This window comes from Canis aureus, chromosome 9 (genome assembly GCF_053574225.1).
Source record: "Canis aureus isolate CA01 chromosome 9, VMU_Caureus_v.1.0, whole genome shotgun sequence".
NCBI lineage: Eukaryota > Metazoa > Chordata > Mammalia > Carnivora > Canidae > Canis > Canis aureus.
The window spans coordinates 36,217,151-36,235,649 of NC_135619.1; the positions used below are offsets into that span (position 1 = coordinate 36,217,151).

Below are 18,499 nucleotides of genomic sequence, written 5' to 3' on the forward strand. Positions count from 1 at the left end.
GTAGCAGATAATTCATTGGTGGTTTCCTTACTGGTTGCAATTTTCCAATCCCTCTAAGAATATTAGGCTAATTTAATAAATATAAACTGAATATATAAACATTGTAATAGTATTTTCTAATAAGATTTGCTCATTTTATTATTTCCCTAAAATATCAAGAGACAAAATGTTTCTTTGTTCTTGCTAGTTCACATATAGAGAGTGATGGTTTAAAACTCAAAACACTAAGCTGTTTTTAAGTTTTGAGGTAAGGTAATAGGACATTTATATTTTCAAATGTGATAGTATTGTAACTGTTACCCAAAAATCTTTATGAAGTATTAAAACCAGGTATTGTTCATAGTGCCTGCCTTTTCTCTAAGTGCTTACGTCGTATAACATTTATTCTTGAATTCACGCATATGTCAAGTAGTAAATAAAACATAAGGAAGTAAAACGTCACATTAGAATGGAAAACAAAGGTAGGATCCACAATTAGAAGAAGATACCCATTCAGTAAACATTTCTTTGAATGTCTCTTGTGCATAGCAATGTGCCAGGTACTAGAAATAATAAGAAAAATGTAACAATTCTTGCTTTCAAAGAACTTAAAGGGATCCCTGGGTGGCGCAGCAGTTTAGCGCCTGCCTTTGGCCCAGGGCGCAATCCTGGAGACCCGGGATCGAATCTCACGTCGGGCTCCCAGTGCATGGAGCCTGCTTCTCCCTCTGCCTGCATCTCCGTCTCTCTTTCTCTCTCTCTCTCTCTCTCTCTGTGACTATCATAAATAATAAATAAAAATTTTAAAAAAAAGGACTTAAAGCTTCAAGAGAGAAACAGGGCACAAACACCTATAGAGGAGATAAGCAGTTATTACGTGATGCATGCCATGTATATGGTAGTGGAAATAGCTGCTTGCATCTGGAGCTAATCCTACCTGCTGAGTTTCTATTAACTCTTAAAATATTTGTTCAAGTGTACAAAACAAAACATGTCAATAAGCCTTATATAGCCCAATTGGCTAGTTTTAATTGGGTGCTTTAGTAGAGGTAAATGTCAAGTTAGAGTTGAGGTAGAAAGGAAGAACCTGATTACCATGAACAGACAAGTGTCAATTTGTCAAACAAATTTTGTCAAACAAAATATGTCAATAAGCCTTATATGGCCCAATGGGCTAGTTTTAATTGGGTGCTTTAATAGAGGTAAATGTCAGGTTAGAGCTGAGGTAGAAAGGAAGAACCTGATTACCATGAACAGACAAGTGTCAATTTGTTGGGTCAGGAAAAGCCATTTGGGTCAGAAAAAGCCATTACAAGGTTTAAGAGAGTAAAGATATTTAATATAAGATTTAGGGCTTACCAGAAACAACAGTTAATTTAAAACTTCATGCAGATGTGAAAAATAATTTTGAATTCTGAGAAGCTCATACCAACTGTAAAAGGAGTTAAGAGAACAAAGTTTCTGATCTAAGCTGCAACCTTCCAGAGACAGTCACTAATGATTTTAGTATGGAGAAGCCAGAATTCACAGATAAGTATGAGATACCACCATGTCTATCTGTTACAACCTCAAAGCAGAAATCCATGGAAAGTTCTGAAAAGTGCTGCATCTAAGATCTTGGTAATATCTGTTTCTGTTTCTATTGCAGTGTGATTTAGAAGGAATTATGCCAAATGTTACCATCAGCTTGAGTCTCCCTACCAATGGGTCTCCACTTCAGGATATTCTAGTTCATCCTTGTGTGACTTCTCTTGATTCTGCCATTCTGACTTCTAGTAGCATTGATGCAATGGATGATTCTGCATTTAGCGGACCTTACAAATTTCCGTTCACTCCTCCTTTAGAGTCATTCAACTTATGCTACTACACTTCTCAGGTAAACAACCTTGGAAAAGTTGAGACCTTGTGAATCTTCATGCTTATGAATTCTATTGTAAGTAAATCATTCACACTTTTAGCCCACATGAGAACTTTTCATTATTTACCAGATAATAATTAATAAATGAAGATGAAGATTTAGGTCTTAAAAAGGATACCTCTTCTCTCTGGTGTTAGTAATAGCATTGAATGGTTTTCAAAATTATGGGATTTTTTAATGTTGCCTAATAAGGACTCCATGGTCACAGGATAGATCTTGGTATAATTTAGTCAGGTTTGGATTATGAACATAGATACCCGTAATCCCAGGCAACTGTGGTTACAACTATATAATATTATTAATAGGTATTGTTTGTTGAATAAGTGCTGTGTCAGACATTCCTCCCAACCTAGAGGAGGGGAACCTGAATGAGCAAATGAGGGAAAATGTCAGGTATCTTTCTGATCTCTGGAAACAGAGGAGGAAAAATCCTTGCCTTTAGAATGATAATGGCTCCCTCATCTTTTATCGAAAGAGTGTGGAGTAATCTGTACGCAATGACTACATTACTGCAAGGCCTTTTTCTCAAGCATTATTGGTATTTTGCACCCAATCACCTGAGAATTGTACAAAAATTTGTTTATGTTTGTTTCCAGGTCCCAGTCCCACCAATTTTGGGTTTTTATCAAATGAAAGAGGAAGAAATAAAAGTAAAAATAACAGTTAACTTAAAACTTCATGAAAGTGTGAAAAATAATTTTGAATTCTGTGAAGCTCATATACCTTTCTATAATAGGTAGGAATAAAATAATGTGGTGCCGTGATTTCTCCCTTTCTTAGTACATTCCCACCTCCCTACAGTAAATTATTTGTTTTAAGATCTAAAAATTTGTTTTATTCAAATGAATGCTGATTCTGAACCAAAAATCAACCATAAAAATGCTCTCTTTACCTTTTCTAGTTAAACTTATTAGTAAATATAAACCTAAGTCAATGTAGCTTCTTTGAGGATTATTTCATTGCTGGCTTTATTTCTAGCAGTTTCTCTGTGGTCTACATACAAGTCAAACTCAACTATCAGCTACCTGGTGAATTAAGCCAATGATATCATAAGATTACTTCCTTATCAGTTGTGCTTTTAAATTTGTTCTGCAGCATAGTTCTTTCCATAGGATGCTTAAAGATAGAGTAAAATCATAATTTTAATGTGTCAATACATATAACTGAATTAATATGTTCTATATGATTTTATAATTGTCTTTAAAGTTAATGAAATGTATATCATCACCAAAAGTGTTTGTGTTTCTGATGTTTTAGAGATAAAATACTTGCTCTGCTTTAGTCTGCAAACTTGAATTCGGATTTGCTTTTATGCTGTCCTATTAAATAACACTAGCTAGATTTGACTTAGGTCTCTTAAAAACTCCTCTGTGATCACTTTTTCTCTCTGTTGTATCCTTTTCTTTTTTAAAGAGGTCCCATCACACATGTGGAATCCAAAGTTAGTTTTGGCCAGCTTGAAGTATTTCGAGAGAAAAGTTTATTGATCTGGATTATTGGTGAGCTTTTATTTATTGACTTTTTTTCTCATTCATCTGTTGTAAAATCTACTTACTTTAAAATAGTTACCTGGTACCTTTGTGTTTTTAGGACAGAAGTTCCCCAAATCCATGGAAATTAGTCTTTCTGGAACTGTAACTTTTGGAGCTAAGAGTCATGAGAAGCAGCCATTTGATGAGATTTGCATTGGAGGTACAGCATATTTAAAGGTAAATACATTTATGTGGCTCACTACCTTAGAACTCTTTTGTTTTTAAGTGGCCTATATCTAATTGATTTTTAATGTTTTCTGGCTGTTTTTTGTGGGGGAACTTTTTGTCTGTGCTAAGTCTTTTTTTTAGATTTTTGTGAGATTTCTTTTTGTTTAGTATTAGTCACTTTCTGTTTCACTTAATACTTTAACAATTTTAAAATAAAACAGTTATAACCTTAGCACATCATATTAACCAAGTTCTACCTACCCAGCTCTTAGTTATTACATTGAAGATTTGTATACAGAAAATATAAGATTAGCCCTTGCCCTCTAGAGATTTTCCACTGATGAATGTTAGTAATTGATCAGTGCTGCTTTTGGTATTGAAGGAAATAGTGAGTACTTCTGATCAATGTGGTCAAGGAAACCTTTGCAGTAAGAGGTAGGAGTTTAAGCAAAACTCTGTGACCAGATAAGCATGAAAATGAAACTTTGCAGATTGACCAACATTTATATAGGTAAATAAATGACTTAAAAGAATGAAGGATAACAGGCACACTTAGGAACCAGTGCTAGAAATAGTAGTAATACATCAGACTGGATAAGTGATTTAGATCTAGATTGTAGCTTTGGAGGGTTTGCATTCTGACTTATATTCCTTTGTTAGAAAATGTTAGGGTTTTTTTTAGTATGGGAGTGGTCTTTCAGAAAATAGTACTTTATGAAGATCAATTTGGAATGAATGTGAGAAAGTGAGTAGAAAAAAAACCAAAAACCTTGATTCCCAATGAAAGGTAGTAAGTTAATGATGCTTAGGATCATAGAAAGAAAGAAAGACTGCTGGAGAAGCTGTGATAAAAGTAAAGCATTGGTCACTAATTAAATATAGAAATAAAAAATGGTTTTAAGTCCAAGATTTAAGGGAAAAAAAGTAGCTTAAATCAGACTTGAAGCTTCAAGAGGGCAGAGACCATATGAGTGTCATTCATTCATTATTTTTATCATCAACACCTAGTTGATTACCTACCACATAAATATTTGCTGATGGATGAATATACTTAGGGAAAGTACTAATATGGAGAAAGTTAGGAGGAAGTGGGCTCCATATCATAGATGTTGCTGGTGATAGCAACATATCCTAATATAAGTGTCTAGTAGGTAGTTAAAAACCTAGAGCATGATTCTCAAGAGAAAATTCAACAGTATATAAGAATTTAGAAGTTACCTGTGGAGAAAAATAGTAGAGGTAGTAAAAATAAATATCATCAGAAAAAGTGAAAATAAGCGGATAATTTTGAAGACCCAATGAGAGGAATTGAAGGAGTGATCAGAAAAGGAGGAGGAAAACTTAGGTAGAATGGTAGAGAAATCAGAGACATTGAAATCTATTTATAAAAACAATTAGAGGAAATAGTAGTGAAGTCAGAAGTAGATTAGTGATATTCATTTCTTCTATCTTGGCTTTAGCTATATCCACAAACTTTGTTTCAAGGATTATTATAAAGATTCCTACTTCCAGATATTTTTTCAGAAAAAATGTGAAATGTTACTATACCATAGGTCTTACAAAGACAGGGATTATAACTTTTTTTATAATATCTAGTTTTGTGGAAATCAATCTTGGTATAACTTCCAGAATCCAGAATTCTACTAAACAAGCAAGCAAAAGCCCTTTTCTATTAGAGATAAAATGAGTTGCAATAGGAAAAAAATTGCTTAGAAGATTGGAAAATTTACATCCTATGTATGTAGATCAGTTAGTTTGGCAATGAAAAGGAGAAAGTTAGGAAATGGGAGAAATTTGAAGGGATGAGAAGTGGAAGAAGTATAGAAAAGATAACAGGATATTGCAAAATCAGGAGCTTTTAGCAGTAAAAATGAGAACCACAGCAAAAGGATACTTGAGCTCACTCGATAAGACACAGACCTTTGATTGTTCATGTGAATATCATTGTGACTCAGGCACCCCTACTCTGCCTTCAGAGAAGGTACTAATGGCCCTTTCTACAATAGCACAATATAATAATCATCATTTATACTGATGATGCCACATTATCAGTTAAATCCCAAAATATGAATAACATTTTAGAAAGGTTTTGCAGGTGAGACAAAGGATGATTTCTAAGCTTAGTTCTATAAAAATTGAATTTCAGTTTTTGGAAGATTAAGCAGAACATCTCATTCCTCCCAAACATGAAACAAACTGTTTCAGTTTTAATAATTGCATTCTTGTGTTTTGCTAGGAATTATCTACATTTCTGACTATAAAAGAATTATGATCTGAGATAGATCACAATCATATAGCCTTAGAGATAGACGAGAATATACAGAATACCAGACACCCTAGAGGAAGAGGCACCAGCTTTTCTTGTCAGTTGAGTCTGAGTTCATATGCCAGCTCTGCTACTTACATTCAGGATGCTAATTGCTCCATCTCTGAACCTCAGTGCCCTTTGTAAATAAGGGATGCTTTGCAATATAGATTAGAGTCCATATTAGTGAAGTATCTGGTGGATGTTAAGCACTTCATAATGACAACCCTACAAAGAAATAGTCCTAATACAAAGGGAAAAAGGTGTATGTATGTATGTATGTATGTATACATAGAGACATTTTTATTTTGTGAACTATATGAAATAAATTCCTAAAGTGTCAAAGGAAAAAATGTGGCCATCACTTTTATCAAATAATCACCTCAATTTGGTATGTTTCTCTTCTTTTTTCTAGCTTCATTTTAAGATCTTAGATTATACACTCACTGGTTGTTATGCGGATCAGCATTCAGTTCAAGTTTTTGCATCAGGAAAACCAAAAATAAGTACATGTAAGTTGTATAGATTCAAACTAACTTGAGGTAGTTAAAATGGTGCTATGCAGTTATTACCTAAGATAAAATTAAAATGTAACAGAAAGAAATCAGAGAATAATTCCAGTTTATAAAAATTCTGATCTGATCATAATATGATTATTATTTAAAATTTTGAATATTTTTAGCAAATGCTGCAGTAAATGAGCATTATTTAGCACTCTCTCCATTTTATAAATAGGGCAATAGAAAGAAGGTTTTTAGCCTTTAGTGAGTTTGTTGGTTATAAGTAAACATATATATACTGTATATGAAAACACAGGGATACAAAGCAATTTATAAATGAATTCAGAATTATTTAATTCACATCAAATATTTATGGAAGCATAAAACAGAAAAGTAGCTAAAATGAGGTTAAGTTAGTTAAACATAAGCAGAACTCTTAAGATTTAAGTAATCCCTACACCTAACATGGGGCTCAAACCCATGACCCCAAGGTCAAGAGTCACATGTTCTTCTGACTGGGGCCCAGGCGCCCCTAGATAAATGTTTCTTTAAGGATTAGAGTCCCAGGGGGATCCCTGGGTGGCTCAGTGGTTTAGGGCCTGCCTTCGGCCCACGGCGTGATCCTGCAGTACTGGGATCAAGCCCCACATCAGGCTCCCTGCATGGAGCCTGCTTCTCCCTCTGCCTTTGTCTCTGCCTCTCTCTCTCTCTGTGTCTCTCATGAATAAATAAACAAAATCTTTAAAAAAAATTAAAAAAAATAAAAAAGGATTAGAGTCCCAGAATAGGTAGAATAAGATAAGACTTTGTACTTGAAAGTTTAGAAGAATTACAGAACTTGGAACTATAGAATTCTAAGTAATTACTTGTGAAGGGCAAAAGTAACTTCTATGTAATATAATCAGAATAAGTCATATTCTTCCTTAGGATTTCTTTTTTTCATCATATTTTGTGTCATATTTTAAAGAAATGCATATACATAGAAGAGTCTTCATGATGCATTTTTTTTAATGAAGGCATGATATAGTTATATCAATTTAGACAAACCAGTGGTTTTGTCTAAATGCAAAAATTTTGGATTCTATCAATGGGATACTGAATGCAAACAGACCAATATTTTAGATTGTCTATGAGAGATCTATTGTCTCTTTAGATATGTCTAAAATATTTTGAGTATCTTATTAACTGAACAAATTGTAGCGGTTCTCAGCATAATACAGAATGGGATGTTTCAGTAATCTACCTCTTTAATATAAAATCTTTATATTTTAATGTAAATTAATATAAAATATTAATATATTGAATAAAAGAGGTCCTTTTAAATGCATAATTATGGCCAGTCTTTTATTTCCTTCCTCTGTTAGTTTCAGAACGTGACTGCCACTTTGTGCAACTATTTAAGATCTTTATTTTACCATCATCTTGACAATACAATCTATTTTCATAATATACAATTTAGTTCTGAAAATATTAATGCCAATATTAATGTTAATTTAAATAATAATAAGTAACATTTATTGTTTACCTTGTGCCAGGCATAATTCTAAATATTTTATGTGTATTAACTTATTAATCCTCGCAGCACCGTGTGTGAGAATTGTTATCTCCATTTTACAGATGAGGATGCTGATGGAATAGAGGGATTAGGGTCACATAGCTAGTAAATGGCAAGACTGGGAATCAAACCAAGCAGTCTGGCTCTGGAGTGTGCCCACTTAACCAGTATGCTGTATTGCTTTCAATGTTACTAGGTTCTTAGACTGAATAAATAAATAACAAGGTAATACATCCTACCTCTTTTTCATTATGAAGAAAAGCATGAAAAAGAAAGATAGAAAAGGCAGAATTAGATATTTACAGATATTTACAGATGTGTGTAATAATCAGAATTTACATGGGTCTAGCTCCAAATGAGCATTATTAGCTCAAATTTACATATCAGGAAACTTTAGTTCAAAGAAGTTGTCATTTGTCCAAAGCTACAAAGCTGTTAAAACAAAAGGCTTAACTTTGATCAGAACTTTAAGAAACCATTGAAGCAACTTTTAAAAAATATTACCAGAAAGTAGGATGTTTATTTCTATCTCTAAAACTTTGAATAGATAAAGAACAGCAAGATCAGAATGAGGACCATGGTGAAGAGAGGTGACAGAATTGGAAACCAATGAAAAATTTTTTAAGTTTTTTTAGTTGATGTAATGGTCCATAAGAAACAATTTAAAGGAAATAATGAGAAAAATTGATAGAAGTGGAATAAATGAGGGATATTTGCATAAGTTTGGCATAAATAAGCTCAAGGATAGATTTAAATATTTAATAAACCCATATTTTTAAAGTTGTAAAAAGTATAATGCCTTGATGAAGTGAAATTAAAATGCATATTTCAAAGTATTGCCTTTCTTGAAATAATTGTGTTCCGCATTTTAAATGACTTTGCTCACTCATTGAATTTTTGAAGCTAATACAGTCTTACCATTTATTTCCTTTTTTTTTATAGACCGGAAACTAATTTCTTCTGACTATTACATCTGGAATTCTAAAGCTCCTGCACCAGTAGTAACATATGGGTCATTATTACTGTAATTAATTCATATTTAAATAGAATTTATATAATAACAGTGCTTAAATCATTCGTCTTTTATTTTTAATGTATATGCATATAACCTATGAATGAAGAGTCTTTGATTTAATTATAAAAATACTCTTGCTTAATGTTTTTAGCCTGACATAGTTTGAAGGAACATTTTCCTATTTTATTACCCTTTGATTTTACTCAAATGTGATTCAGAGCATAAAACAGTAGTGATTCACTTTAGGCTTATTTTAAACTAGTCCTGGGTCACCCTACCATACAAACTTTCCTGCTCCTGCGGCAGACATAGCTAATCAGTTGTAACATTCTTTCTCCACTGAGCCTTCCTGGATATGGGCTCAGGCTCTTTTCTCAATGTGGAGCTGCAAACAGCCACTTCTGATAGATTGTAGATAGAACGATAGATGTGCAAGATAAAAACTCTTTGCTCTTTCAAACCTGAGTAGTTAAGTTCCTAGTATAATGGATTATTGTGGAATACCAGAAACCACTGTAAATCTCTTGGAGGAAAAAAAACAGTCAATGAAAACAAAAGAATATTGTTTAATTGGTAACCTGTTCTTAATCAGAACTATCTTATTGACTAATAAAGAATCTGCATAATTCTATTCAAGGTGTTTATCTCTGTTCTAGAGTTATTTTTCAGGTAAGTTTATTAATCTGCCACAGTGACATTTTGCTCAGGATGTCAGCATACTAAGAAGGATGGGATACTTTCAGAAAACGAGCATAGTGTTTTTTGATCACTTAATGCCTGCAGCGCAAATTTTTAAAGATAAATTTAGGTATAATACTGATTTTCATGTTTGTCATATGAAAATTCTTAATAAATTCAGGTAAAAATATCAAAGCTGTTCTGTGGGTAGAGAGTATAGCTTAATCTTCTTTCAGTTTTGTATAGCCTATTTCCTTTAAATTTGTCACCCCTACTTTCTTACTAGCATTCTCTTGATTTCTTTAGGAACCACCCAATCATACTTTTTATTCTGTCTTTACAAATTATATGTGTCATTCTGTTTGAAAGCAGTTCCTTGTCCAGTTGGACTTTAAGTGACCATTCAAGAAAAGATGAAATCTTGAGATCTTCTAGACTTCATCCATGTCAGGTTCCTTTTTACAGAACAGAATTAGAAGCGTTATGCATAAAAATATGCATTGCAGATTAATATTCAATTAAATTATCTCTTGGTTTCTATTTTTTAATGAGTCTCCTAAGCAAAAGCTTAGAAAAAGCTTCTAACTCCTTGAAAGAGAGCTATGATAGTTTGAAGGGATATTGCATATGAGTTTAGGATTTGAAATATGATTTTTTAATTAAGGTCAGTCTCACTCATTATAAATTCTCATTTTCTGCAAGGCATTATCATGGCAGAATGCTCTATGTTCAAAATTATCCCAAGTAACAAAGAAAGTAGAATAACTGCCTGACCAGGACTTTAACTTATTATTCTGGCTTAATCATAGATAATCAGTAGTAAAGGCTTTCCTTTTGAAAGAAGAAAAAAACCATTTTGCTTAAGTTATTTGATCTCTCTTAAATTCAAGGGAAGCTTAACGTTTAACTTATGTTAATATTAATGGAGCCATTTGGACATCTTGATCATATAAATGTTGAGTAAAGTACACGAAGGCAGGCAAGAGGCATTTATCTAATAAGTACACAGATATTCAGTATAATAATCCCCTAGGGAAAACTTTTTTTTAATAAGCAATCAGAAAAACCAGTGAATCTTTGATTTGACATTTCTAGAAGCCTGAGGAAAATCTAGGGAGTACTGGAAAAGTGTACGGTGGAGGAGAACCTGATGCCATCTGTTGCCATTCCATTCTAACATAACGCTACAGAACTAAAACCAACTCGTGTTTTCATCCTGTTGAGATCAGCTGGTCACACTGTGATGCTTTTGATTTTGTCTAGAAACCTGTCACTTCAGGATAATTTCTGAAGACAAAGTCTGTTTCCCGTTTGGTAGGTGACCTGTTTAATGTTTTCCCTGTGTCTGGGAACTCCTTAGTGTAATTAGCGACCTTTGAACTCCACAACTAATCCTGAGCTATTTTGTATTCCTTACTCATCTTTAAGGCTGGACCTTTCTTTTCTTCAGAGTCCGCTGCCACAATTAAAGAAGAAACAGCTGCATTTCAAAGGGATTCCGATTCCAGAAGCTTAATCGTGATTGACATGTTCTTATTCTAAGCTATAAGACACTCTAAGAGTCCTTTCTTGGGTTAAAACTTCAATCATTTTCTAAAAAATTATCTCACTATGGATTTTATTCATTTTCTTTGATAACTATTCTTTGCATTTTTTAACTTGAAAGATGCTTTGCATTTGTGGTGAATATGAGCATCTACTTCCAGTTAAAGATTTGAATGGTGTCAGACATACTCTAGATGCAAAATTGCTAAATTCCCTTTTAGTGCCAAAATATGATTATGAAATCTGATGTCGATCATAAGGGTAATTATTCTCCAGTAAACCCAAAAGGTACAAAAAGTGTTAAATTTCTGAGAATGTACTCTAAAAAAAGTGGTTCATGATTTTCATAAAATCCTTCATTTTTTTACTAAACAATATTTTAAAAACTTTTTTAAAGCTAACAATACTCTTATAGTGTAATGTAATATACCCTTACAGTGGTGGGCACTTTTTATTTTTCCTTTTTGAATAATTGATTCGAATGTCAGGTTTGAAGTAAATAGCCTTGTCAGGAATTCTCAAGAAAATTACTTGTGTAAAAAGTTTCTTTCATTAAACAATAGTCTACCTCATAAACTTCAATTTTTTCACATGAACTCAGTATTTCTGAGTTAAAATTATTATGGTTTTTATACATTGTGTGATTTTCAAGGTCTTTCAAAGCACAATTTTATACACAGTAACAACTAATATTTTTCTTTTATTTTTTTATTATAGTATTTCATACTGCTTTATAGACATTCATAGACTCCTGTACCACCCATGAGAGGTAGGTAGGTCGAGTTATCATCCAGAGCCTCTGCAGGGATTGCTGCCATAGCAGAACGGTTGTTTCTAAGACAAAGGTCAGAAAAGGGATGTTAATAAACAGTCCTCAGGTTTAAGGGACTTTTTTAGGATTACATCTTAAATTCCAGCAAATCAGATTTAGGAGTTACTGAAAGTGAAATTGATCCATCCCTCATCCAAACTTTGCAATACTTTCCTGTTCTGACATCATTTAGATAGTTAGCTGTATTATCAGATTAGAAACCATTGTACCCGGCTGCTGAAAGGAAAAGGAGGCAAAAAGCTAAACATGGGATGAATTCTGAACCTTTTAACCTGGCTGAAGTACGTTGGTCCCTGTTATGCAAATACCTTCAATCCTCTGCTAAGTTCAGTGGAAATAATTTTCTTGAATGACAGGTTTATTCAGCAAGGATTCAGTTGGTGATTAATCCCCCTTTGATCTAGGGTATTTCACTTAACTACCAGTTACCTCGTTCTGACAAAGTGCAACTGAGATTAGGGAGATCACTAGAACACTACCAGGGTGTGCGTTTATTCTCTCTAACCTTTTAAAGCAAGGGCCAAGAATGCAATTTATTTTCAGTATTTGAAGATGTAAAGTCCTGTCTGCTAAGTTAGAAAGTCAATTGAATACCAAATGAAGTTTATTTCTTACGTAATAGAACAAACATTTCTTTTTGCTTTGACGAACAATGATTTTAGGAAACATAGGCTTTGAAGAAAGAAGAAACAAAGACTACATTCTAAGTTTATCTTCTCGTTTTGTTTCATGTACTGGAGTGTGTACTTACTGGCCCTGAGATAAACTAAAAAATCAAAGCAGTGGCTACAACTTAGGTTGAGAAAATGCTTCTATTTTATTAAACTGCATGGTTTCTCCCCGCCCTCCCCCCATTAAAAAATGTCATGCTATGTGGTAAAGAAATCCAATGGGGAAAACATATTGTAATACATAATTATTCATCTTAAGATTTGTGGTTTCAAAGCTTTATTTGTTAACTTTGTTCTTCCTTGAGGAAAAAGGGATTGTTATATTGCCATCATAAGAATACTCACATTCTTTTTCAGGGTAATGGCATTTATTTCTGTAAAGAAAGATAAATGATGCCATTACAAAAATAATACAATTTAAATTATCAAAATAATGACTTTCCACTGTACTGATTACTATCTTTTCTGCCTTTTTCTTGAGTACCTCTTCTCCATAACTTTAAACTTCAAAATATTTTACAGAACCTTGCACAATATTTTAAGGAAAAAATTTTAAGATTTGGGTTATGCTAGGTTTCTCAAATAATTTACTATTTAAAACTACTATCAACGTCAGCATCAGTATTCACTTCGAAGATAGCAGATTTGGAGATTTATTTCTCAAATATATTTCAAGACTGACTCTTAAAAAAAACAATGATTTTTAACAAAAAAAGGTTTAAAATATTAAATTATTAATTTTATTATTAATGATGGTGTTTTTTTAAGTGCTTTATAATTCATTCTTCTAGTAGCAGTTTGGAATGCAAGTTCATATTTGGATGATTTACACACATTTTTTTTGGTCTCAAACATTCTGTGATCCAATTTCTAAATTGAAACAATGACTTGTACACATCTAATTCATGTTGGTGCCAAACCAGTCTAGTTTCAATTTAGTAACCAATCTGTCAATATCTTCTGATAGCAAGTTACTTAACCAAAGCAAAATTGATGTGCTGAGCTCCCTTGGACAGCACATATACCAAAGCAAAACTGAAGCAGAAAAAGATTTAGGATAAAAGGGCAGGATTCCCTTGGTAATGTTGGTAAGAAACTAGTATTTTTAATAATTACTCTATGAAGTCAATATTTAGTTAATAACTGTTGCAATATATCTTGAAATATGCTATCAGAGAATCTATGTAAAATGTATGTATATATATATGCGCATGTATTTGTGTAATGTATATGTTTATCTCTGGGTTTCCCTATGAAATGTTTGTATATCATGTCAAAGGAAGAATATTTAAAGTCCAATATCTTCTCTTCAAACATGTTTATTAATAGCAATAGAGAGGTTCATTAAAATGAAAATTAACAACTCAAAATGGAGTTGATAATATTGTCTATATATAGCTTGGAGCAGGCAATACCTTATCTATATTACTAGTTTACTCTGAAGTCCAGATTGATTTCTCTAGACCCTGACTAATCTGAGTAATTGTTTACAGTGTGGTGCTAATGTATGATGCACAGCATTTACAGATTAACAAGTACCCTGGGTTGGAAACCACCTGCTGAATTGTTTTTTCTATCAAGATGTGGAAATTTGTACATCTTAATAATCCATTAAACATTAAATCCATGTCTTCTTTTTAAATTATAGTATCTATAAAAACAATACTGTTTAGTTAACATACTACTAATAATAAAAATGAAAAATAAATTATTATCCCTCTCACAATTTTTACTTTTTCTTTCAAAGGACTTGAGTGCCCTCTGCAGGCTATGAAGAGATAATTAATGACTATATTTAAACCCTGTGGTTTTTCCCTTTTAGAAGCATAGTCTGCATTAGGTGTAATTTATTTTACTTGTATTGTTAGCTTTGTTAATTTGTCAGTGATTGAAGCAAGAGTTCCTTTTGTCAGTTTTTTATAGTTGTGTTTAGTATGAAGAATATTACCATTGAAATTTCCAAATCACTTACTAGTTTAGGCTCTTTAAATGTTGGAACTATACACATTGAAACTAATAATTCATATTCTCTCACAGAAAGGAAATCAGGAAAACATTTAGCTATTTTGAAGTATATTGGAGATATAGAAAGTAACTTGATTATTTCAAGTTACATTACATTCTTAGGATATTATACATTTGATATAAAGCCTTTTTCAATAAGCATCATGTAAAATTTTTAATTTATATACAAGTTCTATGTATTGATCTTGACAAGTGATGCTTGTGTTCAAGTTAAAAAACAAGGCTTAGAATTTCTTTAAAGAAAGAATTGAACAGATAATGGTTATGTTATTAATATGTAGGTCTGCTAGCTAGAAAGAGCATTTCTAGTTGAGCAAAAAGCAGAGGTTTTATTGAGTCCTTCATTTCAGTGTACTCATACTTTCTCAACAGGTACAACAGTTCTATTCCTAAAGGGTATAGGAGTTCATTTAGTATAGAAACTATAGAACTGGAGTGCCAGTAGCACCTCTGATTCACTTAAAGCTGCCAGGGAAACTAAACATGATGAGAACAAGGGAAATGACTGGGTCAAATTAATAAAAATAGATTTTTTTGCAAGCAACATAATGATCCTGATCATCAGCCTTGAAAAGTAAATTAGAACAAGCAAATTGCTGTTGAAAAATTCTTTCAGCACTCTGCTGTTGCTACTCAGCTAGTCATGGCTCAGCCAGAGACAAGGAAAAAATGCACCCAGTTTTGTATTAACAAAGGCAACATTATTAAAGTGAATGTTTACATTGTGTTTATTGAAGTGTTCAAAAGAATATTTGTTGCATCTTCAACCTGCTATTCTCTGGACTAGTGTAGTGCAAGAGAGTAAAAATGAGTCGTGTACATTTTAGACAGTTATCTTCAAAATATTCAAAATAACTGAACTGTCTTCAAAATATTTAAGTATCAGACTTACGTACTTTCTCTTTTGAAGATTTTCATCTAAGAAACATATCCCATTAGAAAAGACTCATTTATTTGAATATACCTTCCAGTTACTTCCAAATGCTTGATAAAACTTTCCTCCCAGAAACAACAATGCGTAGGGAATAATGGGCTCAAAACAATCAAACAAAAAATTAAATAGCTGTGAAGTTAGTGTGTAACAATACATCATATGTGCATGAGAAATAGCATCAGTGTGAGCACTTGTGTGAGCTACAGTTGTCTTGAACTACTTCATAAAAACCAAGCTGAGAACAGCTGAGACAGCAAATGATAACATGTCAATCTGACATTTAAAAACTAAAGAAGCATTATATGTACTGGTAAAATGGGAAATTAATAAAAGTTCAGAAATAATTTTAGTTTTCACCTAAAATGAACAATTTAATCACTATTATGTTTTAGAAGTTGGGAAAGTATAGTACTTAATGGGGATTCAAGTATCATATTTTACTTCGTCTCTTAATAAGTATTAATGAGTGCAATTCAGTATCTTTAGTCTCTTACGGATGGACTGATTTTTAAAGAACTATTTTCTTGGTTTCACCAAAAGGGTAGGTTGTCAGTCTTCTACATCTCAGACTAAAAATGTATCTGTCACAATTAGCAAAGGATATTAGCCCATGCTGTAGGCTGTTGAGAACCTTTTAGATATTTTATTACTTACCATTTCTGTAACACATATATTTACAGAATATTATATATTTAATACTTTAAAGTCCAGAAAAATTGATAAAAACTACTTAAAACTTATGAATTACTGTACAGAGGTTTATATTTAAAGTGAATATTTTAAGATTTTCCTGAAGTACTATCTTTGTCTTTGATCTTAAAATTTTTTTTGATAATAAAGCAAATGCCAGCAAATGCCAAATGTCTAGCTCTGCTTTTGCTAAGGAAGTAACCAGGAAAAGTGTTTTGTAATGTGCATAGATTAATTGTGGTAAGAGGACTTTTTAACTTATGTAGATATCAGTGGCTTCACATTCATAATACGTATTTCCTTCTAGTAAAAGCGCATGCCATTTTATTGTTTTTAAAGGTTTTATTTATTCATGAGAAACATGGAGAGAGAGGCAGAGACACAGGCAGAGGAAGAAGCAGGCTCCATGCAGGGAGCCTGATGTGGGACTTGATCCTGGGACTCCAGGATCACGCCCTGGGCCAAAGGCAGGCGTCAAACCACTGAGCCACCCAGGGATTCCCAAGAGAACATGCGATTTTATTTTATATTAAAGGCCTAAACACAATTGAACATAAGTTATGACTTGAAATTAAAAACTGCTGAGTAATCTAGTTGAAATGGAGACCTTAATTTAGTCAATAAAAACTCAATGTTGAACTTTATTGTATTGTACTCTTATTATATGTCACTCTAGAACTAGACACAAAGACAAAAAAAAAAGTAGTATCTGATTTTAAGTGGTACCTTATAACTCTCACAATGTGTTAGCATTGCTGTTGGGTTTTTTTTTAAAGATTTTATTTATTTATTTGACAGAAGGAGTGAAAGCAGAAGCAGGGTAAGCAGGAGAGGAAGAAGTAGGCTCCCCACTGAGGTGGGAGCCTGAAGTGGGGCTCGATCCCAGCTGGGATCATGACCTGAGCCAAAGTTAGACACTGAGCCACACAGGCACGCAATTTATTAGCATTATAATATGGAAGACTACTTCTATACATTTGTTAATTACAGGAATTGTTTAAAGAAGTTATGGTTGACGTCCAGTCAAACAGGACAGAAGGGCATCCCAAGGGCAACATCATATCTGTGCAGGTGTGTCTGACAAAATTCCAGAAACCTGAACATCTAACATAGTATATACATGGAATATTTTTTTGGTTCCAAATGTTTGACATTTGGTTAGGTAGATAAATACAAATTTGTAAGGAAAATAATTATTGCTATATTTAACTTCCACCCTAACATACAAATATAAAAGCATTTCTGCCTACTAAATCTACCTCCACTCTATCTCCCCTTCTCCCCTGCATAATTTTTATGCATATTCACATGTGCTAGTATGAAATGTGCTTCTGTATGACCAATGAACAAAATAGAATGATGTGTAAGTAGGATTACAAAGAGTATATGTGAAGAACTTCTGTAACTTGATGGGGTAATACATGTTATACATAGTTGATGAACTAAAGTTTTCTCTAATTCACCCACAGTAGAACTTCTACCTTTGGAACATATTAGCCTTATTTCATTTGAGTATGTATACTTGTACACATAAACGGGTATAAGTAAGTAAAACAAAAATATAAGCTCTCAAGCACTAGTCTCACCTATTAGTTTACAAACCTTTCCCCCACCTCCCACGTCAATACTCTGAACTTCTTGAGGATAATGACATTTATCTTCCCATCTTTGTATTCCCAGTACCACCAGAAACAAAAGAAGCTTAGTCTTGATTCAGTGAAGTAGCAAAATGTTAAATACATAATAAAGCAGATTGTCTTTCCACCTGAAACAAATCAATGATGTTTGAGTGATTATGGTTTTGCATGTGTGTATAAAATGTTCATTGTGCAAACAGTGGTTCAGTCCACATTTAGCACAGGTGATTTCTGCCCTGTGATTACCATCTTAGCACTATTCAGAGAAATTGTCCCCTATTTGTGACACTTCTTCAGGCTTACTATGTGGAGCTTTGGCTTAGCCTGTTAGACCAGCAACAGCTGAGGCCTGCAGTTGCTGCCCATCATAGGATACATTCTTTGCAGTTATGCTTCAGTGAATCTTAAAGCACTTGGCGCTCCCTTAGAAATCCTTTCTGGAACTCATTCTACGATAGCTTTGTGAGTTCCCCACTATTCACCAGATTTGATCCTGATTTTGTTCAATATAATAT

At 33.0% G+C, this 18,499-nt stretch overlaps 1 protein-coding gene across 17 annotated transcripts in view; it reads left to right on the forward strand.

Moving 5' to 3' along the window:
• The window catches only part of AP5M1 (adaptor related protein complex 5 subunit mu 1), a 57,166-nt gene that overhangs the window by 9,494 nt on the left and 29,173 nt on the right, over window positions 1-18,499 (forward strand). For 3 of the 17 annotated variants that reach the window (XM_077909410.1, XM_077909409.1, XM_077909415.1), the window contains exons 3-6: window positions 1,628-1,855; window positions 2,494-2,633; window positions 3,311-3,396; window positions 3,488-3,606. In XM_077909410.1, coding sequence (XP_077765536.1) covers window positions 1,628-1,855; window positions 2,494-2,633; window positions 3,311-3,396; window positions 3,488-3,606 — 573 coding nt within the window. Of the gene's footprint in view, window positions 1-1,627; window positions 1,856-2,493; window positions 2,634-3,310; window positions 3,397-3,487; window positions 3,607-6,317; window positions 6,415-8,019; window positions 8,808-8,899; window positions 9,604-10,745; window positions 16,992-18,499 lie in introns of those variants that run through there. The other 14 variants (XM_077909417.1, XM_077909406.1, XR_013386244.1 and 11 more) reach the window with 13 other exon arrangements.